The sequence below is a fragment of the Rhinolophus sinicus genome, linkage group LG05, assembly GCF_036562045.2.
Source record: "Rhinolophus sinicus isolate RSC01 linkage group LG05, ASM3656204v1, whole genome shotgun sequence".
NCBI classification, from domain to species: domain Eukaryota; kingdom Metazoa; phylum Chordata; class Mammalia; order Chiroptera; family Rhinolophidae; genus Rhinolophus; species Rhinolophus sinicus.
Window position 1 is genome coordinate 47170556 of NC_133755.1, and position 27574 is coordinate 47198129.

The 27574-nt window shown below is 40.4% G+C and overlaps 1 protein-coding gene across 5 annotated transcripts in view; it reads left to right on the forward strand.

The window, feature by feature from the left end:
- Positions 1-27574, forward strand: part of MEIS1 (Meis homeobox 1) — a 141620-nt gene that overhangs the window by 63838 nt on the left and 50208 nt on the right. For all 5 annotated transcript variants that reach the window (XM_074332073.1, XM_074332074.1, XM_019718142.2 and 2 more), the window contains exon 8: positions 19419-19564. In XM_074332073.1, the coding sequence (XP_074188174.1) occupies positions 19419-19564 (146 nt within the window). The remainder of the gene's footprint in view (positions 1-19418; positions 19565-27574) is intronic.

Below are 27574 nucleotides of genomic sequence, written 5' to 3' on the forward strand. Positions count from 1 at the left end.
TTATCTCTCCGGTTCATTGTTTGCCACTGAGAGCTTAAACCTCAACTTCCCAAGTAAAAGCTTCCTGTTGCTTGCTTTTAAATATAGTTTTGTCACAACAACAACCCAAAAATGGAGGAATGTATTAAGGAAGTCCACTGATGAAAAAAGGGCTAAGACAAGTCTAGTCCAATGTGATTCTAAAACTACTTCAGGATTCAAATGCTCATGGCTGGTTACTGTGGGGTAAGCGTCTCCTTTTGGGCATTTTTTGGCTACTGGAACCATCTTTGTGCCTTCACATGAGGTCACAAATGAAGCCAAACAATGAAAATGCTGCTCAGTGCTTCTCACATCTGCCCTTTTGCTGTGTTTGGTTTCACTTAGTTGTAACTTTGAAGCATTGTTTGTGGCTGGGATTTTCTGCCCTTGCACTTGCAGGTCAGAGAAGAACCCATCCTTTATTAATTGTGCTCCTGATTCGAGATCCTTTAATGTCAGTGTATCTGAAAAATTGTATCCATTCCTGTGGAAAATATGGTTCTTATTCCACCTTCATGGAAGGGGGTTACTCTGATACTTCCTGCAATTTGGAAGGAAAGTGCAGCAGTTTCTCAGGCCTTGGATATAAACAATATTGTTTATGCTGTTTCCACTCGTCTAGTCCTCTGTTTGTGCAGGCCCTAACACAAGTGAGTCTGTTTTGCATTTAAAAAATTAGTGTATGTTTTCAGAATCAATCTATCAAGTTAGGCCAAGAAATGCCATAAGGATGTATGATTGGGGTTTACTAAATTTTGGCTTTCAAAACGTAGTTGACAGCCATTTACAGTCTGGCTCTCCATGCACGTGATGTGTGGGACTTGGTGCACTCCTTTAATTCCATGGTGGAAGCAACTGATTGGGGTCCCCCTCCCCTGCTCATTGCATACTACACCAGAAAATTATTAACACCACCCAAAAGACCTTTTTTGAAGAGAACTTGCATTGTGCCAGAAGGTGAACCACATGGTAAAAGTATAGTATGTTGTAGATATTTAATAATGAATCTGTTATAATGGCTCACAGTACAGTGAATTAAAACCTAAAAGGAAGTCGTTCATTAAAACATGAAAAGAGGGAGCATTCACTCACTTACTCACTTGTGTGTGTGTCATGAAAGGAGGCCAAGAGGCGGGCTGCAGGAGCGGGGCACACTGGCCCATGCGAGCTGGACAGTGTCTTCCCTGAAGACAGAAGAGAGAAGACGCAGCCATAAACCTTTCAGTGTGTGTGAACTCTCACTGCTCTGTAAATATAATGCGTGTTCCGCAGGAGAGTCAGAAACGAGAAATACACCTGCAGGTTGTTTCCTCTGGCCTGTGAGTACAGGACACAGACTTCCCTGGCAGTTTCCTAAAGTGGCACTCTGAGTACTGTGCTGAGGTCTTAATTCTTAATCCAGCTCTATTTGCTACATTCCACCCTGCACATACATGGTCGATAACTCTTTCACTTGGTTGCCTTCTTGACCCTGCTTTTGAGAGACTGCCTCCTGGGCACTAAGCGAAGAAAATTGTTGCTCTCCTCTGGTTGGGTCCAGCAGGAGAGGATGTCAGAGGAATGCAAATGCTCATGCTTTTATGCAAGTCTCCAGCTGATCCCCAGCTATGCAGTCCCAGCCGCCATCAGCTTGTTCCTGGAGAGCCCTAGAGCAGAGGCCCCCGAGAGCTCCTGGGTTGTTGGTGCAGATCTGGGTGTCCTGAGGGCCAGGCGTTCTATAACGAACGGTGTAGTGAAAAGTGCGGTTACATTGTGACTCTTGGTCTTTTGTGGTAATCAGTTGGAGAACTCTTTCTTTTGTCTGATTCAAGAGACTAGACATTTGTCTCATTGCTCTAAGAAGAGTTGCATCTTCTCGGTTATGTTGTTGAACACATTTTGGGGCCTGTTACTGCGCCCTTCCTTATGGATATGTCATGTCATGCATTCCCATAAACAGGAGTCAGAGGAAGCTGATGCTCCACCAAGGTGGGCTTTAAACTTTGAGGGTGGGCTTTGGGACCACATTTTCTGGCAGAGAGGCCTGTAGAGCATAAACACATAAGCATATGACCCATTGTATTAAAACAACCTACATTCCTTAAGACTAGTTTGTCTAAGAGTTCACCGGCTGTCCCTTAATACAGCAAGGCAACTAGAATTAGCAGAGATGCTCGTACTTACCATTCCATAGTCTGACCTTGAAGGCATAAATTGGAGCTGAGTCTGGGGTTCAAGTCTCTCGTCATCTTCCCTGACACTTCCCCAATGACACGGTCATTAACATTTGGACAAGAATGTACCCTCTGATTCTGTCTATTGTAACTCATCCTCTCCCACTTCAACAAGGGGCCTTGCTGTCTTCCTAACTGTAATATTTGTGCCTTATTTCATAGTTATATGTTGGACCCTGAGTTACCTTAAGGACTGAGGGATTTTAGTCTTATTAATACTGTTATTACTGGGGTAGTTCTTTCCTTAGAAATGAATTCCCCTTTTCAAGTATATCTTTAGAAAGTGGTCTTGGTTTTCTTCCACCATCATATCAATAATAATAAAATAAGCCAAGAAGTTATAATTACTCTTTACATAGCCTCCGTGGAGTGGTTAAATAGAATATCCACTTGTTATGATGTTAATTTCCATTCATTGCAAATGAACAGGAACCAAATATTCCTGACCGTTTGAGTCCACCTCTCGCCACACATTATGACTCCCCTAACAGTAAACCACACAGTTCACTGTCATACACTCTCTAATGTACTTTCTAATAAATAGAGCCAGCTAAAAATAGTGATGTTCTTCATTAAATGTAAAACGATCATTTTAACTGCTTCTACTTTGAATGACCCATACATCACTTACTCAGGCCCATTTAAGGGGAGAGAGCGAGAAAGAGAGAGAGAGAGGGAGGGAGGGAGAGAATGAAAATATGAATGGATCATCTGTGTGTATTTCATTTGGTGGCAATATGAGTGGAATTTAGGCTAAGGATGATTCTTTAGCCATCTCGTTGTTTCCTGTGAAAGTATTATTTTCTTTGACATATATCGGTGGTGGTGTGATGGCCTGTATAGAAATATAGGTTAACTAGGCTAATGAAGATCACACTTCATTAGTTCGCTTGTGACAAAAAAGAGTGGCACTTGTAACAGGAGAAAGTGGCATGATGTAGGAGGTATTCTTTCAATTAGTTGAACCAACCAACCAATTGTTCCATATGTGATAGCTCTCCTCATGGAGAAATGAGGGTTAAGCAACCTCCTAGGATGATGCATAATGGGAGTCTTTAAATTTTTTTTGAAAACAAATTTTGTATTATCTATCTATCTATCTATGTGTATACACACACGTAGCTATACATATACATATAGATAGATAGATAGACAGACAGACAGACAGACAGACAGAGTGGAACTTCAGGACACGGAGTTTAACTTTTCTGTAGAGAAACAAAAGCTGTAAAGATAAAGGTGCTTTTCTACTGCTTTCCCTGTCCCACGCCTGCATTAACTTTAAATAAATCTACATAAATTTATGATTTCAGTCTGCCATTCATTCAACAAACACTGACTGCCTACTACTGGTAGCCCCTGAGGGTATACAGTGGTGAACGAGACCCATTTACTGTACTTGAGCTTATAGGCGATTGGGAATGACTGTTGTATAAACAGGCCGTGGAAATACAGTGTAAACCAGCTATAATGGTTTGCACCTGGAAATGCACCGACCCCTGTCTTAGAGGATCCTGGAAGTTCTCCTAAAGAAGGGACATTTTTATAGTATTTCACATTTTCCCAAGAGTTTCCACGAATAATCCCACTTGTTCCTCACTATACCCCTTAGAATTACGTAGCTAGTTCCTTATTCCCACCAGCCTTTTGTGGGTGGAGGAAGGGAGGCTCAGCAGAATTGAGTCACTTCACAGAGGCTACACAGATAGTAGTGGCCGGCCTGGAACTTCAGTCCTGGGCTCTGACCTGGAGGTCAGTCATGAGTACATATGTTTGGGAAAGTGGGGGAACTTTGGAAGATGAGAAATAGTGGCCTGATCTTGTGTAATCACTGTTTGACCATCTGGGAATTTGCCCCTGACTCATTGCCAAGTTTAGGAAGACCTGGAATGATCATTCCATGTTCAAATAGCTTAGGCATAGCTTCAAAACACTCACTTCCCATTAAATAAATAAAATAAGGAAAACAAGCAAGTACAGAAGAGAGACAATTAACATGATCACTCAGAACAGCTGTCATAATTTGGGTTTTCATCCTTTCTTTTGTGAGAACGTGGCCCCAGATAGTCACATTTCATGCCTTGAAAGTTTCTAGGCTTCTCTGATGGAGATTACCTTCCTATACAGTGATTTTTTTTTTTTTTTAATTATGTGTTTTTTTTTAACCTGCTCCAACTCATGTATTTTGACAAGAGAGAGACAGATATCTAGCTTTGGGTCTACAGTGACCCACCCTTCAACTTTCCAGTCTTTTCCTCAGACCAGACTGTCTCAGCCCTTGTTCTTTCCCTTGGTTATCTGTCTGTATTACAGGAATGGGAGCCTGTTGTCCCCAAATATTGCAGAGATGCCTGACTCACAGAGAGTTAGTTCAGAGAGGTTTCTGGAAGGAAGAATTCTTTGGGTATGAATGAGATAGAGGGAGGATGGCCGTGTTTCTCACACCCCTTTGGTATCAGATACGGAAATCGCACTCTCACAGACCATCTGGATTTGAATGGATGAGATTTGGGGCTGTTTCCCAGTTTGGCATGCCAAATGAGAAGAAGACAGGACATGCTGAGGCGTGGGAGCTGTGCTAGAATCTTAGTGACACGGAGCCACTGGACAGGAAGAGGAAGCTGGGGCAGAGCCGAAGCATCCCTGTTATTCAGAAGAATGAGGGCTTGGAGCACCTAACCTGGGAGTAGAAGCTGGTTTCTGTGCAGGCAGCTGGGTGGTCCAACATACAGCATCCAAAGGGTGTAACAAGTTCAGGCCTGGTGTTTCAAGATACCCAGTCTGATAGGTGGGGCCAGCCATAAGGAATTCTAGGCGGTAGGCCAACTCAGAAGTCAGGCAGGGCTGGGACTGGCATTCTGAGGTCTGTTTTGAGGGAGAGGATCCCCTCCAGCTGGCAATTCATGGGAGCAATATTTAGCCCTGGGAAAGAAGGCTGGCAGAGGCTGGAGGACGGGAGTAGTAAAGAGATTCCCAGCCAGCTTGTGGTTGGGGGCAAGAGTAGGCCCAGAAGAAGACCAAGAGCAGAGGAAGGAATCAAGAGACATGCCTACACTGGAAGACCATATCTGTATGAAGAGGCCGTGGTAGGTGGGGAGATTTAAACTAAAGGTCTGCGGTTGCTTTTGTGAATCTTGGCCTAGGGGACTCACAGACAGAAGCCGACAATGTCTCTTCCTGTCTCTGTGGGACGATTGTCTCAGAAACCAAGGAGGCCTGGGTCCCAGGTAGAGTTTCTGCAAAGGCAGCTGCAGGAGCTCAGAACGAGGCAAGAACAGGGTGGTGAAGAGAGCTGGAGCGGGGTGCTGTGGTATCAGCTCCTTTTCTGGAAGGGACGATTTCTGCCTGTGGTGGATGAGAATAATTCATGGACTCTGCTTCTTCCTTGTCGCCTCAGGTAGATCTCAGATTAACATGTAGGTGACATCATCACTGAAAACCCCACAGTCCTGGAAACCTTCTCCCCCTTGGGCGCAGTGGCAGCGTGAGTGTCCTTAGCGTCCTTCTGAGTGTCTTCCGCTCCAGGCTGCTGTTGCATGAGGCAACCTTGTTTGTATTTCTGTATCCTTCCCTGGGGGTGGGGGGGAGACTTTCCTTTTCTTTGATACATAAATGGTGAGAGAAAATAAACTCTCTTGCGAGTTTGCGGTGGGTCACTTTCCTCTCCTCTCTGGTTGAGCAGCCTGGCCGTACCTGCTCAGTGTGAATGCCCGGATTTCATCGAGTGCACGGCAGTCCCCAGAGAGGGCAATTTCCTCCCAACTTTCCTGCTAGCAGGACTTCGGATTTCTGACATGGAGAGACACTGAAACCCATTGATGCTAGAAAACTAAGGAACACTCACCTGCCACTCTGATTGCATGCTTGATGTCTCTTTTTTTCTCTGTCTTCAGTAGAAGACTGAAGGCCACGTTATGGATTATGCTTTGGGCTGGGTGTAGACAGCATACCACAATGAGAAAAGACATCATTACCACTCTGGAAGATCTTTCTAGAGGTTGAAGAAATGCACAGGGATCGTTACTATCTAATTGAGTAGGGTTAAATGGAGAACGTAACCCTAGAGGTGTTAGGAGTATAGCCTTGAGTCAGATCCAGATTCAAATCCATGAGGAACTCTTTTTCCTATTGCACCCATTGCATGGATGACAGGAGATAATTCAGAAAAGCGCTTATTTAGTGAGGTATGTGTTCTGTGTGTAGCCCGTAATTATCAGTTAATAAATATGAGTTGTTTCTATTGGCTACTGAAATAGTCTTTGAAAGAGCTATAACAAGTAAAGGGTTTTTTAAATATGGAGAAATGGATTGTGTTTTTTTTCTTTATCATACCAAATTTAACCTTAAGTTCTAAGGTTTTTGTGAGGATTAATTGATTGAAAATATAGGCCAAACACAATTTCAAATATCTAGTAAGTGCTCAATAAATGTTAGTTTTTATTATTACTATTATTCTTACTATCTAGATCAGAGATGGGCTATAACTGAAAATTAGTCCTGTTTTTCTATAGTGCAGCTCACTTTTCCTACACCTTACTAATACTTTCTTAAGTGATAGAACTTTTTCACCAAGTTATTAGAACAAAAACAAAAACCTTTGCTATTAACAACTGCCACAGAAACATTATTTAGAGATTAGAGGGCAAGTTATTATGAATCAACCTATTTTGTGTGGGAAATGAGAACTTGTGTTAATAAAACTCGTTTCCAGTGTATCATCATCCACCAACAGGCTGCCAGCTCCGTGTGACAGGCCTATTTAGGCAGTACTGCTCAGGAAGCACAGTTACAAAGTTCCAAGTCATTCCAGGGATCTTTGGGGGGGGGGGGGGGGGAGGGGAGAAAAGAAAAGAAAAAAGAAAAATGGTACGCAAGGCTAGGAGAGTGGGTGTACATATTTTGGATAAGTTTGGCTTCTAGGAATGCGAATGGGACGGACACGATAAGGAAAGCTGATAAGGGTGGCAATGATTGTTTTCCTGCTTTGGATGATGGGTTCAGGATAAATGTCCCTTTCTTTACTTAAAGAAAATATTCAATAGGAAAATAACCACAAGAGCTAAGCCACCGCTGCCAGATGATGTGTTAAACATTTTATGCAGCTTATTTTATTTAATCTGCCTAATAGCTCTAAGGTGTAAGTACTATTACTATGATCATTTTTTCCAGAGGGGAGAAACAGAGGCTTGGAGAGGTTAAATAACGTGCCCAGGGTCACACAAATATAACCTAAGTGGTGAAGATGGGATTTACATGAACCTAGGCAATGGGAGTCCAGAGGGTAAACTATTCTCTCAACAATACTTCCAACACAGGAGGCAGGAAGAGAGGTATTGTACTTGCTCAGGTGATAAAGGGGGAGAGAGGGCTGTCCCACTAACAGAAAGAAGACTCGCCAGTGGGACACATCCTGGTTTGTTCTTATACTGCAGTTAGTCTTCGAGACCTAAGTGAAGTTGCATTCTCAAAACCGGGACCAGAAAAGCCTTTTCCCCTTCCTTGTCCAGCGGGCGCAGGTACAGTCGTCACTGTTTGGAAGGAAGGGAGACTGGCGCATGTACTTTAGCTAGCCATCACATGCTCCCGACACTTTCTAGCTTTGTTTGCCCATAGGGAAGGATCCTCCAGTATCTTGATAAGAAGCACGTTGTGGTCCTGGGACCGGCAGCGCAGCATCCACAGTCCCATGGGAACTTGGGAGAAATGCGGAATCCTCGGCTCCTCCCCACTGAACCGGACACTGCCTTTTAACAAGATCCCTGGGTTAATGGGCTTCTCACGCCCATTAACGTTGGAGCAGCACTGCTCTAGGCACTTAGTTTACCTTCATACTGGGCGCACCAAAGTCTAGTCACCACATTGTAAAACGTGCTTATTTTGAAGGGCAAGCGCCTGCCCCTAATTAACTGAGTGACTGGTACGTGTGGCAAGACAGATGCACAGAACTGGAGGCTTGGATAATCAGCAGAGAGAAAGTTAGGCACAGTACCAGGCGCATGCCAGTATTTCACAGAGCTTGGCTTTCCGAAGCCGTGGGATTTTTAGATGGCTTTGCAATAAAAGCATAACAAGCTTTTTCTTTAAAAAATATCTCAACTTTTTTCTTGCCTATTTTCCTTCAAATTATATTTAATATCTTTTCATTTGCCCCAAAGACTTGCTCATTTTCATTTCACAACCTAGTTCCATTTTACTTTGTATGCAAAGAAATCTGTCTCCACAGAACACCTTCTTCCTCTTCTCCCCCTATCCCCCCCCCACCATGACCTATGGCACTTCTCTTGCTCCAACTTCATCCTTACCCCCAGGATCTTTTTCTTGTTGGTCTCACTCGCTCACCCACCATGCCCCACCTGCAGCGGTCCTGTCGCCCATCCTGCACACACTGTGACTCCCTCCTACCTCGTTACGTACAGACTGCGAGCAGAATAGAAGGGCATCGGTATCGTCTCATATTTTCATAAAGCTCTCTGCCTACAAACTATAAGGCAGGAAACCAGATGAGTAAACTTGTGAACACTACATCTAAATTAAACATAACCATTTTTTGATGTTTAAGAGCTTTGCCACATATAATCTGTGACTCTAATCCAGGGGTTGTGAAACTTCGTTGTACATTTTAATCAGTTCGGAGCTCTAAAAATCACTAATGCTGGGATCTCACCCTCCAAAATACTAACTTAATTGGTCTTGGGCACAGTGTAGCCATCAGGATTTGTAAAAGCTACCATGTGATTCTATGTGTAGCCAAAGCTGAGAATCACTGCTTCTAATCTGCATGTCTGGAACTTTTTTTTTAATCCTACTTTTCAAGTGTAGTCCATATAATTGAGTTTGTTGAAGAAGTGACCTCTTTGATACATGTTATCCTGTCTGTGTAAACGTGTATGTATACCATACATACACACATGCAGACTATATAGAAGTTTAAAAGGAAATTATATGGCGAACTTTGGAAGATATCACAAAAATAAATGGTTTGTGAGTGAGTGTGTGTGTGTGTGTGTGTGTGCACGTGTGCCTGTCTATAAGATCCCACATGTGGCATATTTTTGTTTTACTGACTAACACATTTATTTTCGTGGTTATATGAAGCTTTGTGATCATTCATTAATATATAATTTATATATTTTGGGACAAATATCTCAAGCAATGAACTCATTATGCATTGCTAAAATAATATTAAAAAATAAGCAAAGAACTGTTTCCTAAAATGTTTTCTGCACTGTTGATTCAAAACAAAAGTTTATGACTTTTGCATTGTTTTACCTTTACCATTGCAAATGTATTTTCTTTCTTTTTTCCCTTAGAAAAAGTTAGGGGGATTTCCATTTTGTTTTACTGTTAGTATAAATACCCAAATTGCAGTAATATCTTGCAGCACACTCATATCCTGAAGTTTCTGAGACTTCATTAAGAAGTTATGCTGTTTTTGCAGGGATTTTCCATGGTGTTTAGTTGTAAAAAAAATGCTGAATGGATGAAAAATGAGTAAAATCTTTTTTTTTTCTTTCCTATTCATCATTGCTGTTTGTCCTCTGTGTGTAGGCAACTAATTTGCTGTTGTTCCCCTGAGGGGACTTCAAGTCAAAAAGTCATATTAAATTACTAGAATAAGGTATTCCTATCTCAAAAGAACAAAGTACAATGATTCAGTGAAAAAAAAACCTGGAGAATTTATTTGATTTCTTGGTGTACGTGTGGTGTCTGTCCATGGTTCTCTACTTAAATGAACACTTACATAAAATAAATGTTAAGACAACAGTAAATATGAATACTGACTGACTGACAATTCTTTCTATGAATTTAGAAAGTCGAGTTTTTTCCTTTAATCCTATCAACTGCACATTAAAATTTTAATGGAGGAATTTTTTTTCTGTAGTCTATAAAAATCCAGTAAATATTTTCATTCTGGGTCTCAGTTATTTAGTTGGGTTCTTCTCCTATTTTTCAGCCAGTTATATTTTATGCATTATTTGTGTTGACAGTGAAGAATCATGAAGTGGCAAAAGCTTAATAGAATGTGTTATTAATAGTAAAGAAGGTATTCCAAATTTATTTCAACAGGCTGGCAATCCCTGAGTTATAAACACCCAAATTCTATGAATGACCTACATATACACACAAATGTTCAACCTACATCTCTTACTCCTATTCTCACTGCTTCACATCCGCAGGACCCATTGACTGCCACCAAAATTTCTGTGAACAAATCTTGGACCGTGCAGAAGCACATGGCTTTGCAAATGTAGGCAGGGAAAAATGGGTGGGATGGGGTGGGGTGGGAATGGCGGGATGTAATGATAAGTTTGGAAAGTGACACTGGGCTCTTCTGAAAGCCTGGTGTCTGTTGATTAAAAAAAAAAAAAAAAATCCCAACACAAGCTGTATTTTTAAAAATACCTTTACTTATTACTCTACCTGAAATTCTGCCATTTAGAGATTCATTTGCATTAACAAATCCTCTTTTAAAATGTCAACACTTCTGGGAAGGTGAGGGGGGCATCAGTTATTCATGTCTAGTCTGAATTAGTTCTTTCAGATTGCTTTCTACACGGAGTCTGGCTCACTTCAACTAGACTGAAAGGCTTTATGTTTTGATTGTTGGGAAATGATGAATGTGAGTTCAGAGCAGGAAAAGAATAGGCCTGGGTGAGGGGACTACAGGGGGGGCCAAGTGCCTCTACAAGGTATTGGGATACTTGGAAACTCTAGGAGATGGAGGCCATGCAGTGGAAGAGAGAGACAGAAAATGAGGTGCTAAAGGCAATTACATACAGCATTTTCCTAGACTGACTCTATACAACAAAATATGAGAAGAAACTCATCTTCCTCCTTATTCTGGCACTTTCTGACATCCTGCATGCACGGCTCAAATGTCAGTTGGAACTTCATTCACTTAATGAATTACTTTGGCTCTAATAATCAAGCCTTGGGACATAACATCATTCATAACTTGTTTCTATGTGACAATATACTCTAATAGCCAAGAGACCCACTTACAATGAACTTCAGAATGTAGTCTGTGCCTAAATTGGGGTCTACCCAATTGCTTTTACACTGTCCCTCATTCTCTAATCTGCGGTTGGAATTGGAGGGAGGTTGTTAGTCACCCATAAGGTCGTGTGGTCTTGCTGCTCTTACTTCCCAGCTTCATCTTGTCCCGCTTTCCCAGGTTCCAGTTCGTGGTTGTGTTATGCTTCCTGCAGACACACTCCTGTCCCTGTGGCCTGCCATGCTTTCTCTGTCCTCTGCCCTTGTAGGATGCCCGCTATACCTCCTTGACTTTTCTTCACTCTTCAGATTTCTGCTCCAGATGACTCACGCCTAAGTTAGTTTCCTTTGTTTCACACACTCCTAGATTTATATTTCTTTCTGATTGAGTGCAATTGTACATTTTTTTACTGAGATTATTTTGTTTAGCATCTGTGCCCTCTACCTGGAAAGCTCCCCAGAAACAGGGACTCTTTCTGATTTTGTTCACCATTTGTGTGTTTAATGGTTGGCATAGTGTTTGGGACATAGTAGGAATTAAATACATTTTTGTTAAATGAATGAATGATAAGAGTGACTGCTTATGCAAAAGATGGTTACGTATACAGGGCGCATTTTTAAATGCTACATTTTACTCTTCAAAAGAGGGGCAGTACATTCATAGAGTTACTTTCTCCAAGCTCCGATTCTCCGTTCCTTCTCAGGTTTTTGTGATGTCAGGAGTCCACTAAAGGGCAGCACAAGGCTGTGAGCTCATTCCACAGTGGTTAACTATTAACAAATATCTGTCACCGGTTAACCTCCATTCAACTAGAAAGGAAAAGCCTCATGACAGATCTCTGTGAAGCCAACCTTAGGAAGGATATCTAGATACTTCTTTTTATGAAGTGCTAATAATATGGTTATTTAAAGTTAGCTTATTCTTCATCTCCCCCACTCTTCTTACGTCTGTCTTTTCAGTCAGTGCCATGGGTAGAGCTGTAGCACTGGGTATTTGTTAAACCCCTTCTAGAACACAGCACTGTCATGGCAGGAGCCAATATCTAACTCCAAAGGAACCACCTCAGAATTTTCAGGAAAGCCAAGGGTGGTAATATGATATATGTGCTTTCCTTTGTTTTAATCAACTGAGAAGCACTTTGAATTAAGAACAAGGAAATCTTAACCCCCTAAGGATGAGATACAAAAGGGCAGTTGATTAACAGAACCCTAATTAAAGTTAAACTTAGAAGTTAACCATTGGATTTCGACTATTACATATTTGTATATTGGCTGCAGATTTGGAACTATATGAAGTCTACTATGTTTCTCTTAAAAATATGTGATAAGACTTAGGAGTTGTATTGTTTTCATTTATCTTACAAAATCCTTCCTAATGTCTCCTAGGATACTATGATATGTATTATACCATAGTATCAGATACTAAGGTCCTCTGATAATCGTTGCTGAAAAATTGCTGAGGCATCTGTGGAGGAATGCTGTGGCTAAGATTGATACAACGACTTGGCAAAACCAGGGGAAAGCCAGAGTTCTAGAGTTTTGTATTTATCACCATATATATATATAAAGTGTGAGTCTGGAATCTGAGCTCCAGGTCAAATTGTCTGCCTAGAGACAGTTGAGTTTCTTCAAGAGAGTAAAACTGAAGATATGTAAGAGGTGGGGAGGGGGCAGTATAATTGATTCCTTGGGAAAAATGCAGAAGGAAACAAATAACTTTTGCTTTATCTTTTAAAGTTAAACTCAGGAAAATGCATAAACAGAAAGAAATTTTAGTTAGGTAAATAGTTTTAAGTTATAATTTCAGGAAGTAGGGGCATATTTCTGAAGGGCTATGGCACACATCATAAAGAACTCTGATCCACCTTTTGGCCAAGATGAACTTACAGATTCCAAGGCAATTTCCCAGCTTTGGAGAATGCATTTTGTTTATGTTTCTTTATGGTCTTTTGAATTTCATGGGTGAATATTCTTCAAAAGTTTGATTTAGGTACGTACCAAAAAAAAAAAAGAAAACTGTAACAGCTGGAAACTGAAACTATGGTTTTATCCATGCAGTGGAAAGTAAATGCATTCACACATTCATTTAATAGGCAATTGACAGGTTTGTACCATGAACATTGGGGTAACCCTAGGGTTAGAGAATCTTAGAGAGGAGTATGACCTGGTCTCTACTTTCACATATCCCATAATCAAGTCGAGGGAACATATGCCGAAAACAACAGTCCTGGTAGAGTATCATGTGTTGGATGGAGGAATGTCAGAAGAATCACTCAGGATTGGGGAGAGCGATTACTAAACAGCTAGAGTTCAGCAAATGCTTCTTATGGGAGGTGGCGTTAAGCTGAACCTAAAAGATCACCAAGGAGTTTGCCAGGAAGGATACTACAGGGAAAAGGACTAGCAAAGGGAAATGCGAAGAGGTGTGAGAAAGTGGTGTGCATGGTGATATTTTGAGGACGTTAAGTAGGCTGAAGACTGGGGTAGGGCAGCGTGGGCTGCTGCACGTGCAGACTCAGCAGAAGACAGGCTGGAAACACACTCAGGAGAGAGATCATAAAAGGCCTTCCATGCCAGGCTACAAAGTGCAACCTTTATCCTGAAGGCAAAAGGTAGCTACAGGAGGACTTTAAGTACCAGGTTATATGGTCAGATATGTGTTTTAGAAAAACTATTCTGTCAGCTATTGTGCATTCTACACGAAGACGAAACACCTCTTCAAAACCTCTGAAGTATTCTAGCTGGTTCCTGGGAAAGGGTTTTCTATAATTCTCACCCTTATCCTCTTAACAACACAGAAACACCATCCCATCTGACTTCTGCCTAAGTAGACACAGCCATGATCAGGAGAACTGGGCTTGTGGTAGTTTTTACATTTTTCTAACAGCCCGGCACACCCAGATAGCTCCACTACAAAGGAAACCCCACCTCTCCATACCGACGGGATGTTTGCACCACCAGCCCCTGGAAGGGTGGGGACGTTCAACACACCACTGAAGGGGTGAAATACCACCTACTCTCATGTAGATACTATGTGAGAAAGGAGATCAGAAAAACAAGAAACCCTTCCTATTGGATGAAAATTTAGCCACCTCACAACGTGAGCTACTCAGTCATAAGAGTGCTTTTGAAATGACCCTTGTAGACAACTTTCAAGACATGAAGAATTTATTCAGTGTCCAAAGACAGGAGTATAAATGGCCTTGATTTTTGAGTCTAGGTACATTTCTGGGGCAAATGCTGTATTTCTAGACACTTGAAGAGGAGAAAAGTAAAGTTTAAGGAGCAGAGATGGCCCGAAAATACAGTCTCAATACAAAATTGTACGTGAAATGTTCTTGAAGCTGGGGTGGCTTCCAGTTTGGCTTCTAGCAAAACAAGAGGGTCCCCAACCTTACACGTCCATTTGCCCCAGCAGTTGAAAGTTCATATCCGTAATTAGAAGTTTTGCCTCTATGACATAAAGAACCCTCTGACAGACACCACATTTTATTTATATCTGCTGGCCCACTGACATGGGAAGTTCCGATCAGTTGTGATGTAAATCTCAGGCGCCTTTCTGGGTTTTGTTTTTGCCTCGGAATAGGTTTTTTGGGAATGGCAGTCCTGGGGGGGGGCGGTGGGGAGAGGGAGTTAGGAGGGAGAGAAAAATGGGAGAAGGGCTTTGACCTGCAAGGAGAGGAGCCCCTGCTGACACGGTCAGTCTGACCCATTGAATGGCCTGAATACGATAAATGCCGCTTTATCCTGCCTTGAAAGGCACGAGATAGCACAGTCTAAATGCCTGGGCATGCTTAAATAGGCGATTCGGGATGTTTGAGTTGAGCGTGTTTGAAATCTGAGCTCACTGACAGCCTGGGAGCTGCCACAGGTCACCTGCCTTGCTCCGCAGGGACAGGCCCAGGTCTCACAAGAAATTGTCCGTAGACGAATTGTAGTACAAATTCCTTTCTTTGTTAGTTGGCCTCTTTCACTAGACCATGGCCTATAAAATTTTGTAAAAACAATTCTTAAATATTATTTGAAAGGGCAAATGGCCCACGCTGAAAGGTTTGACAGTTTGACATATAGTGCATGGTTTTGATAGCTCGGAAACTGAAAAGTGTGGCCAAGATTCTCTCCCTGCTTGTTAGAAGCCTGGTGTTTTTTAAATAGTGTCTTGTTGCTGCGCAGGGTTCCTCCGCTCCTAGCAATCTGACAGGCAGTGAGTCTGCTTCAGTGATCTTCAATCCTTTCAGACTCATTTGTGGGAGAGCAGGAAAACAGCTAGCACCTTTGAATCCAGCATCCAAAACGCACAGAACCAGGTATCGCCAATTAAGGAGCCATTCGGATAATCATATCAAAGCAGATCGCTTTAGAATCTTCTGATAACAGCCAGAGCCAGGGCCTAGAGAGAAAGGAGCCCTGAGTTTCACTTCAATGAGGGGGGAAAAAAGGGATTTGAGTGGCCCAGTCTCATCAGAGCCTAGAAGTCGCAAGGAAGTGGATTTCTGCATTAGAATGTTGCATATGGGCAGCCGGGCTGTGCTCAGTGCCTGCCTCAGCGCCTGCCTCAGCGGCTGCCTCTGCATAGCCAAAGGCCATTTTCAGGAGCCTCTGGCCCCTCAGTCACTGGCCTGCTAGTTAATTGCCACACGGACTTCATGACACATGGGCAGATAATATGACATTTTCGGTTTCTGTCACTAGCAAACGCCACAACGTCGCTTGCACTAGTTGCTAAGAAGCTGTCAGAAACCATTAGCAATTGGCTCAAGTCGCCCTATGGCATTTCCTCATAGCATCAGCAAAACGAGCATAAATCACCCACTGGAGCCTACTGCTATCCTAATGAGGCTGTAAGCTTGTTTATGGACTAGCATCATTTTTATGATTATTTCCACCTTTTCAGTTTGCCTTCATTTGGCGGCAGGAGAAGTCAGCTCCAGGACTGAAGTCACTGCTGACATTTTACAAATGTGGTTCAGGGCTGCTGCCTGCTGCCGTGTGGTCGGCCGGCGGTTCTCCAAGTTTGTTTAGTGATCTTAAAAATAAAAAAAGGAAATAAACCCTCCAGAGACCGCATGGAGGTGACTGTATCAAATTGCAGAGTGAATGGAAATGCTCGAGGTACAATTGACCATTTAGACTTTCCTCTGAGGTTGAGATGTTGCGAGATCAATTTTCAATTTTAGAAAGTGGAAGAGGTTAAACAATTTATTAAAATCTATGAAAGTGTTTGCTTTTAGAATAGTCTGTTTTATTATGCTCTTCTCCTTCCCCATCTTCTCCATTTCCCTAACTTGTGTCGGGAAGGAGCAGGGTTTATTGTTTTAGGCTTTTCTGAACATGCACCAGTATTTACACTGGATTGAAAGCATTTGCTTCCAATGAAAATCTTGTCTTAGATTACAACCCAGCAGTGTAATTTCCCTCCCAGATGGGAGTAAAGTAGCTGTATTTGCCTAAAAACAGTAGGAAGAACAAACTGTGCATTAAGCCAAGGCTGTTTTTGGCTTGAGCTAATGATGTAATAGAAACCTTTTATTCGGGAGAGGTCACTGCCAGGGACTGAAGGGGGTGATCTGGCTCCTGCTTGAAAGGTTTCTCCATTGTATCTACATAAGTCTTCACTTAAAAAATTCTGTTCCTAATGCTTCTGCTTTCATACAGCAGAAATAAACAGGAAAGGTTCTGGTGAGTGTTACACATGGAATGCAGAAAGCCTTCCTCTCCTAATGGAGTATATAATTCAGGTGCCCTCAAGGCACGCTTTCAGGAATTCTTTTGCCTGAGGTAATGGGAAGCTAAGGCTGCTTTAAGGCCTTGATTATCTATTGATGCACAAAGCTGGAAAAAAGTCATCTCCTCCGGATTATAGTAGATATTTCCATAAATTATCAATGAATTCTCTTCTAGGCAGGCACTAGGCATTGCCTGCTAAATTAATCTGAAGGGGTTTTGAGATGGATAGAAAGGCTATTTTTTTTTTTTAAAGGTGGAAAACAATCATGGAGAGGTGGTGAAAAACTATGTCATTAGGTTAGAAGCTTTTCATTTTTAATCAATGATCAGGTAATATGTTCTTTCCTTGGTTACCTTTTGCATATTGCAAGTGGCTTAGCCCATTGAAATTTTACATGCCGTTGAGTTGTTTTCTTTGCTCATGTTTCTTTAATGAATTGTTATTTTATATGGTGAAATGCTTCTCTGAATAAAAAGCCTCTTTAAATACTGGACTTTTAAAGAATTTGTTAGGCAAATCCAAGAGGACTCCTTATAAAACACTTCGTTATGCAAATAAAGAGTTCTGTGGGGGGTGGGGGCGTGGAAGGAGCACTGATATAGGGATGTGGGTGTCTGGTCCAGCACAGACCCATCAGCTGTGTTTCAGGCTGGATGACCTTGGGCAAGTCACCCAATAGGACACAAGCACTTTCTTCATTGCTACATTGAGGACTTTGGAACCGTGGGTCTTTATGACCTTTCCTGCTGAGAACACAGCTATGGTTCTGTGGGACCTAAATATATATATATATATATATATATATATATATATATATATATATATATATATATGGATTTTAAGCACAACAAAATTATAGATTTTAAATTAATAAAAATCAAACTCAGAAAATTTCTGCAAAGATTTTGTGTGTGTGGCCTATACTGTAATCACAGCAGAAATGTTCAAATTAGTCTATTTTTCACCCAACAAAGTTTTAAAACTCTAACTCAGTACAAGTCAATGCAATTTGGGGGCAATTTTCTTTTTTGGGGGGTGGGGTGGGGGAGTCTCCTGAGGGAGCCGTTAAGAACAATTGAGTAATGGCAAGGTAACTGCTATAGATTAGACTGAAATGACTGACGTCAAAGTAGAGAATTCTTTTCATATGTAGGATATGTACGTTCACAGAAATAAGGAATACTGAAATTCAAGAAGTGATGTGAATGCATCTGAGGCTAGTTTCAATGTACAGTCATTGGGAAACTTTTCTTACCCAAGTACCCGATTCTTTGGGCCAGTTAGGCTGCTCTCCAGTCACTTACGTAACTCAGTAAATGTGTTCTCGGGGACATCTGTTACCTCATTGCTAAGCCTTATTGTCATAGCTCTTCTTTCTGGACCCAGATCAACCTGTCCCTTTCGAAAAGCCAGTAGCTTCCACTAGAGTGGGGCTCCAGGTAGAAAAGAACGTTTGACAGAAGCTAAGCTACTTTTTAGGTTAGTCCACTGTTGTTTTCCCTTTGACTTTTATGCCAAAATCCAAAGTGCTTACTTTCCATTTGTACCTTATGACTTATTTTGGACAGTGTATATGTGGGTTGAAATTTTTTTTCATCTTATTTAAATATGGCATTGTAAAAGGAATATTACATTTTAAATTTTATTGTGTCACAGAGCCAAAATATTTTCTGGAAGAAACAACTTAAATGTTCTAACAAAAATCAATGGAAAAATAGGATCCAATAGATAGGAATGTGTAAGCAGGTGACTTTTCAGTGAGGAAAATTTAAATCTAGAAGAAATTTTAGAAACTGCCTGGATTACTAGGGTAATTACAGTTCCAAACGACAGTTTAACATCACTTTATTTGATTTAAATAGTAACTGTTTTCTAATTAGAAAATAATTTTGGGAGTTTTCCCCTTATTAAAGTTGATGCTCTCTTTCTATGGTAAGAAAAATTATATTCTATTTGAAGCATTCCTATGTCAAACTGCTTATATGATGGATTGCCTACATTTCCATGGCCTAATTTAATCTTAAGATAGATCACTTGTGGAAATAGTTGATATCTTAAATGCATCTTCTCACAAGTTGCCATCAATGACTATATGTGGGATGGAATACCCAGGCAGGGACAGCTAATGACTGCTACCATATTTAACTTCCCAAAAGGAGTTACATTTAGCGTGTGTCAGCTACACATCAGAATAATTACAAGGGCAACAAAGCTACTAAAGAGATCGGATATTTCCTTCTATTCCCTTTGACTTTTCGTACTGTTCTTTGGAAGAAGTTCCTTAGACCTGACTACTTTTGAGCCTAGGCCTTGTTCTGTCTCTGTCTTGAAAAAAAAAAGTACCAAATAAACTATTAATCATTTATATTGCTCTTTTGGTTTTGTTTATATCCAAAGGCATTCTATTTGAATAAAGCATGTCAAGGTAGCATCAGTCAAAATTTGATTCACTATGTTTGCAGGTGATGGCTTGGACAACAGTGTAGCTTCCCCCAGCACAGGTGACGATGATGATCCAGATAAGGACAAAAAGCGTCACAAAAAGCGTGGCATCTTTCCCAAAGTAGCCACAAATATCATGAGGGCGTGGCTGTTCCAGCATCTAACAGTAAGTGGATTCTAAATGACATATGTAAACTAAATATGGACAAACAGTTTTGATAGAAAAAAAATGGGGAAAAGATGATTCCCTCTGGACCTGGAATATTCATAAATCACTGTGTTCCCACAGTTTTTGCAAAAGTGTTAGCACTTATTTCCTAGGTACGTACCCTCAATGAGGAGTTTGATTTGAAGTTCACTATTGTAATGTTAACTTTCGCTAAGTTCTAGGGGTTTAGGAGTTCTTGTGCACTTGTGATTTTAAGTATGTATGCTAATGATGTTGCTTTTCTCAGTGTGCCTCTTAAGTACTTAGAACCAGCTCCCCCTAAGAAGAAAGTAAGACAAACCCCAGAGAGGACTTAATTTCTTCGAATGCTTTCGTGGACCTTTATAATGCATGGTCCGTGACAATTTAAATCTTGTTGCGGTGGCAGGATGCTCACATAACTTGCTTTTACGTGGTCTGAATGCACTGGCTGCCAATCCAAAACGTTCATGTGAGTCGGAGCTGCACAGGGAAAGTTGTCCCTGTATTTAGAACTGTAAAGGAAAACAGCAATATAGAGTCAGCTCTTCCTGTGTAGTCCCTTGTGACTTTTCAAGCAGAGTAACAGTTTATATTGTCTGTGCGAGGATTGCTGTTTTCACTGCAGGAATTCTCCTGGAGATGTGAGAAACTGGAGAGTTGGGGCTTTATGCCACCGAAGGGTTTGTTTTGTTTGGTTATTGTTCTGAATGAATTTCATGTTCAAAATATTTATAATCATAATATTGTGGTGGATATTTTTGTAAGCGCATACCGATTTCATGATATCTAAGGAAGAAGATAAAATGAAAATTTATGGGTGAAATAATATTTTAAAAATCAGCGCAATTGTTGACCCAGGGGACTTTCACTATGAGGGACAAAGGGTGAATTTAGACAGGTCGTAGCCTAACCTCGCCTGAGACGAACGAATGTTAAAAATCGTGGCTTTTTAAAAAATGTCAGGAGCAAACCTTTTATGTTACTATTTTTAGCATAGTTTGCTTTTCATAAAGTCATTCATTTTTCAAAGTTAGTTTATGACACTTAATTGTACATTGTCACAAATGTGTTCAGACCTGTTGACCCTTACACCCTTACCTACTTTCAAGGCCATGGTCCTCAGTGACTTGTTCTGATACAGGGAGACAAGCAGGGTGTGTTGAAAGCCATGCTGGTTCTGCTCCTCTGTATGGAAGCTGTGCCTCCAGTAACACTCAAGAGTATACATTGATCCAGATTTTCCAGCATCCGTGAATAAAATAAAAACTCATAGCAGCAGGAATAGCTAAAAAACAAACAAACAAACAAACAAACAAAAAATTTCCACCCTTCTCTTCTTCTCATGATGATTCCAAATTGTAACTAGATGATGCTGACAGTTTTGGAATCAGCTTTAGGGACTGCTTAATGCTGGTAGTTAATTGAATATTTAGATTGTTTAGCTGATTTTAAAATCATATTAGGTTCACCTAAAACTCGATTCAGGTGCCATTCCTTACTTATCTGACACATGTTGCATATATGTGGTTAGTTTGAGATCGGCCTTGTGCTAATTTGCTGCTGGGGATCACTTAGCACTGCTGAAAGGGAGAGGGGAGGACTAGGGTCTAGAGGGGTAGCATGAAAAATAAATGGTGTGGCATTTAAAATCAGCAGGAGATCAGAAGTGACAATTGGTCAATGGCGCTGATGCAACCAGGCTATTTCATCACCAGAGCTAACCAGCTAATCTTATCTGGAGGATGAGTGCGGGGAGGGGACAAAATCAGGTCTCGACCCTGAAGTAACAACCAAACTATTTCTGTTTCCTATACTAACAGAAAAAATGAATAGATTTCATCGGCCTCCATTGCAATCTGCAAAGGAGCTTTGGTTTTACTTGAAGCTGAGATGCCCCTGAATAAAATATAATCAAATATTGGTTCAGACAGAATCAAGAGAGAGAGAAGCAAGTTCTTTTATTCATCCGCCAATTTCCTGATTTTCTAGGTTATACCCTTGTGAAGAACCTTGCAGAGAGCTGTATTAGCTTCTTTAAAAAACAAAAAAATCTTTTTAACAGCCAGCATGATTTTACCTTCATTGCAATGCTTTTTGTGGTCCATGTTCTTGGGGTGATTGTGACAGAACATATTCACGAACTGCCTGATTTCCTTCCGTTTTGGGGGTCTGTGCTGGCCTGTCTCACTGCCCTGGAAGGGGAAGCTCATTTGTCCACGTCTCCCTGGCTTTGTCTGAGTCCTCATAGAAGTTGTCTCGTGGTTGGTTGGATAGTTCCATACCCTCCTTCTCCATTCCACTGCCATCTGCTCATACAAAAATATTGATAATTATAATGGTCTCTAAAAAGAAAATGCTCTCCTAATACCATCTAAAAAGCAAAGCTGGAAGACATATTTTAATTTTCTCCTTCTTTCCTTTCCCCAATGAGAAATAGTCCCTTCCCTTTTCCCTAATTGCAAGTGCAAATAGATCTCCAGTTACAAGGAACACCCTTCTCCCTGTCTCATGATGCATCTTCAAGGATCGCACAGGCTGCTTAGGTAATATTTATAGCCAGGGGCTGATTATATATAATAAATTCTATGGAAAAGCCTATGGCATCGAAAGAGAGCTTTGTTGTGATTTGTCCAAATGTAAGAAACTACTGACATCTCAGAACTAATCCTTTAGCAACTTTATTTAAAGTTCTGAGACGTCTCCAGGGATGCACAATTAACTTGGAAAACTGTGTACAAATTTTAAATGTAGCATATTCTTGCTATATGACTAATGCAAGTTAGCTAGAAAAATTCTTTCTGAAACCTCTCTAGATATACAAGAGCAATTGAAACACTGGCTAATTAAAACAATAGCGATAACAATTTATTATCAAATTGTAAAAAGTAATCTATTAAATGCCAAAGACATATTATAAAACCTCACACACCTCTTTAAAAGCAAATTGCTATTTTTTTTCTTTTTCAAATAAATGGGTCAATCTTTTCATTGGGTTTATTCAGTTAAAAAAAATCTGCCTTTGAAAGGGCTTTCAAGCATTTGTGTGTTAGAGGAGTAGAATAGGCCCTGAATAAAAAAAAAAACCTTTCTGGATTTGCACCCCAGCTGCATAAGAAAAATGTGCCGTTCTGTAGTAATCCACAGGTAGATTTAATCAGTAGCACATTTTACTACTCCAAAGAGAGAACTAAAGCTTTATTCTTGGACTCACAGTCTCTAGCAAGCTAAACTGGACATACTTGTGTATAATGAAAACAATAAAAGAAAAAGGAAACAGATTTTAAACTTTGGTGATATGGGGTAAAAGGAAATTTCAGTGATGTAAATTTCCAGTTTAGACTACTTAGTGGAACATTTGCCAGTTTTGATAACTAGAGAACGTTCTTTTTTTAAAAGAAACAATTCCCTGGCATTGAAAAGAGTGACTGACAGATAATAAGACAGAATTAGAAAGAAAATAAAAGCATTTATTAATCGAAATGCTTGCATTTGCCTGAAGACAAATTACTGCAAACAATTAAAAAGTACTTAATATTGGCATATGAGTCACTATATAGTGACAGTCAGTTCAAGGTTTCTTTTTCCTTCTTAAGGGCATTAGTCGAACTGTAAATATAACCTACTGTGTCATAATGTTTAAGTTGGATGTGTTTGGCATATTACCCGTTATTTTGCTACGTAGTGTTACAAAGACGTGTACCCTAGTGAAAATGAGGGAAAGGAATAAATATAATATTTAAGGTGAAAATCACGGGTCTTTTTGTTTTCCCACCCTAACATATTGCAGTTTTAAATATAATCTACATACTACATAGAAAAATGGTTAATACGGTTCTTATTTAAAATATGCAGTGACACATTTTCCTTCATGGAGCCGCTGTATGTCCCAGGAATCCAGAAAGTTAGAAGAGTGGAGGTTGTTAAAATGCATCCTTGCAGACTGAGGTGAAGAAACCATTCACGGGGTGACACATTTGGCACTGAGCAGTAGGGGAGGTGATCTGATTTCCATGCACATTCTCTTGGATTCCCTATCCTCTCACTGATTTTGAGGATCCCATTTGGTACTAAAGAGATAAACTTGGTTTCTGAGTCAGATACACATGTTTTACTATTTTGTTTTGTTTTATTTTGTTTGTTTCTTTTTGTGAAGTCTAGCCTGGAATGAATATATATATATATATATATATATATATATATATATATATATATACACATACATACACACACACACGCACACACATTTTTGTCTGTGGTCAAATTTGTGTCTTTATTTCTGATTTATAAGACTTTCCTTTCAATATGGATAAAAAGCCAAAGTGAAGGGTTGTAGAATCTTCCAGGTTGAAAATGGCGTTTCCATAGAAACACTATTAGATGAAAAGTGCCCTGCGGGTCTGCCACTCTAAGGATGGAATAAATGGAATTGACTTGGGAATTGAATGCTCTAGAAGAGACAGATGTTGTTTCATTGGTTTTGCTTTTCGTAATAAGATGTGTTGGAGATATCTTGGTGTCATATCTCTCTGCTTGCAATTTTGGAAGGACTGCTCGCTAAACATTAGGAATTATTGTTACAGTGAAGAAATACTTCTAATTGGTACCCAGATAACTCATTCTGTTGATCAAAGGTCAAAAGGCAGATAGAAGACCAATAGGTAGGCACGTAGGTAAGCAGTAGATGGGATGTGCACTTCTCCCATTTCTATTTCTCTCTATTCCTCACCTGTACACTTTGCCAGTTTTAACAATGAATCTTCTTATTGTTCCTTACCCGCTATCATCCTTCAGCCACCATGTGTCCTAAGAAGGTAGTAGGACAGAAAGACTATATTCTCGAACTCTCGCCTGCAATGTCAATCAGGGTAGTACAAAGTATTTGAGAAAGGCAGTCTCTCCTTGCGACTAGTCCCAACCTATCTTCATGGTCATGTGCTTGAGCCAAGGAGGGTGGTTGGTGGACATAGCAGCTAACTTTGATTCCTTCTTCACTACGTGTTATCTGCAGATATACTGTTAAATTAAGAGACTTGAAAACTGATATGAAGGAGTGGGAAGATTTTATTTCTTCCAGATCTCCACATACCATATAAAAAACGAGCTCTCTCAAATCTGTAAGAAGAATATCTTTATAGTTATTACTCTTTTCCGTACATGCAGTTGCCATTCACCTTCACAGGCTTCAGTAATAATGATGGGTCCAAGCTAGACTTTGCCGAAACTAACCCAGGCTTGGATGACAAATCCCTCTATTTTAATTTTAAAGGATCTCAGCTCTTTAGGAGATAGTATATTTCAACTTTGATTAGATAGGAACCCTGACTATTTTTTTACCCAATTGGGAATCATCTGTCTCAGGAGGAAAATGAAATAGATTATTTAATTACTTGGGGGTAATATTGGAATGCCCTAATTCTTCTGTAATATACATCATCTAAACTCTTTTAATAATGAAGTGGTGGTTTCTAGATTCTGGGGCAACTGCCTTTTTCTTTTTCTTAGCTGATTATTGAAATCCTAATGGGATGGGTGATGAATTTTCTTAGGTCAGGTAAACTGAAAAGGCTACAGCTGGAATTCTTCACCCAGAAGAATCGGAGTTAATACTAATGATCATTGTGAATTAGAAGATCAAAGGCGAAGCATCAGCCTGTTCTCCAAGTTGTTGCCCCAGAGGCCATTAGTGACCTGGCAGAGCTGGCTCCCAGCCTTCCACACACCTCCTTCCCCTTACCCCAGCCTTTCTTCCCCATCACAGTTATGCACCTCTGACCTGGGGTAATTACAGTCGCTTGATGAGGAGGCATGGGGGAAAAGAAAACAATCGAAAGTAAAAACAAATGTCCAACTTTAAAATTGCCCATTTATCCAGGTCCATAGAACTCACAAGCAAATGAGCTCTGACTGGGGCTCTATGTTATTTTCGGGGTGTGATTGAGATTTTTGTGCTTGGTCAAATGGCTTGTTCGTTTCACTGATGATTGGTGTCTTCTGTAAGGGACTTGTGTGGAGTCTGGTTGGCAGTTTGTCAGATTGTTCTAAAATTTTTCTTTCTGTTTCCAAGGCTGAGTTAAAAATACACTATAGTTTGGTTTTCTGATATACTCTTAATCGGGCTAATTAAATAAAGGATTAGGCTCAAAACAAAAGTGCCCATATAATACAATTTATTAAGTTGCTGGTTGCTGAGACACATAACTCTGAACACTAGCCAGCCATTTATACTTCAAAGCATATACCAATAGCATGTCTTCCTCTGATTCCTCTTAGTGATGATGTATTTTTGAAGACAAAATATCAAACTCAGTCAATGAATATGCAACTGCTCCTCCTCAATTTATTTTTCAGATTAAAACTGGAGCCTCACATAGATGTGTGTGAGTGATTTCTTGAGCTAACTCAGTCCAACCCATAGGAATTTTATATAATATAAGCTTGGCTTTTTTACTTTCTTAATGTTTAAGATTCCTAGTGAAGGTACTTTGCTTTAAAGTATGAAGGTTTGACAGAGAGAGAATCAGATGGTTTCGTTTTAAAAAGGATTCCAGAGATTTGGTTTGGGTTTGGTTTGGTTGGTTGTTGTTTTGCCAGTAGAAGTAAGTCTATATGTCATGGAATTTAGGATACTTTGTTTGACTTAACTGAAAACATCCCCCTCACATCTCAGTCTTCTGTGTGTACATATATGTCCCTATGTGTGTGGACATTTTTCTGTGGGACAACTCTCTCTGAACTCCTGCCATTTGTACCAATCCTCATGGGGAAAGTGGATCCATTTTGCTTCTTTTCATCTCCTAATACGTTGCTATGTTTAGGGCTCTCATTTTTCTGTTTCTCCTTGTGTAAACCCACACCAGAGGGTAACCAAAGAGTGGAGGCCATGTTGCAGTGGTCTGTTGCTTGGGTCACAAAACCCTCTTGGTCATGACCCAAGCTTATCTGTGCTATACTGAATGCCATGAGGCAGCAAACGTTATTTTATTAAGGCTCCAAGGTCATAATGGCAGTGATTATGTGGATTCCCAGCAAAATGCCAGTTACTGCTCGTCCCACCTTTGCAGAGGCCTGAAACTGGTACACTTGACTTGCCTCAGTGGACTTGATATTCGCCTCTGTGTGTTGAGAGCAGGAGAGAGCCCTCAGGAACTCAGATAAGGCACCTGTCTTGGTGGGCCTTTGGCGAGCCTCTAAGAGCAAGGGCATAGCTGAAAGAGTTATGCCGGGCAATTTTCTAATATGTTCAAGACCTTTGAGGCCTGGTTTTTTCCTTGCCGTTGCAAAATGCCTTCACTCAGCAAATTATAGCCCAGTGAGTGTGGGTCCCTGTACGAGGTGTGTTGTTCTATCTTTGAACACTATAAAGAAAAGATAGACCTCAACTAACTTGATGTTATAAGTGGGAACATCCTAAGTTAGTTGATATTTAAGAGCTACACATTACTTGGTTTTTAAATATATTGTGCAAAGTGTTGTGAAATGGAGACCTTAGTGTGACTTAAAGAACTACTTGTATTTGAATGTCCTCTTGGTGTTATCCCTTCACACACACACACACAAATATGGGACAATATATATGACACCTTTTGGATATCTTTGCTTTTCAGTTCTTAAAGTTCTGTGGTGGGTTTTTATCGGTTTTCACATTAATTCTGTTGTTAGCACCCCTGCAAGGCCTATGTGCTGTCCATGACACGAATGACCTCAGAGAATTCAGTGTCCTAGGAAGTTCTTGGGATGTCAGAGGCCAGAAGGTATCATCTGTTATGGGACACTCATCCTAAGAAAGATCAATGAGTGGAGATTATTTCTATTGCAGTTTTTAGAAGTTTAGGGATAATTCCTGTCTGTTATTTAAGGAAAAATCAGTTCCCAAACTTCTTGGGGGAGAAACTCCACACAAATGTCTTGATTTCATTTTTAAAGAGAAATGAAATTATCTCCTGCCTACATAATGTTACCTTTATCACGTGTTTTTTTAAATGATCT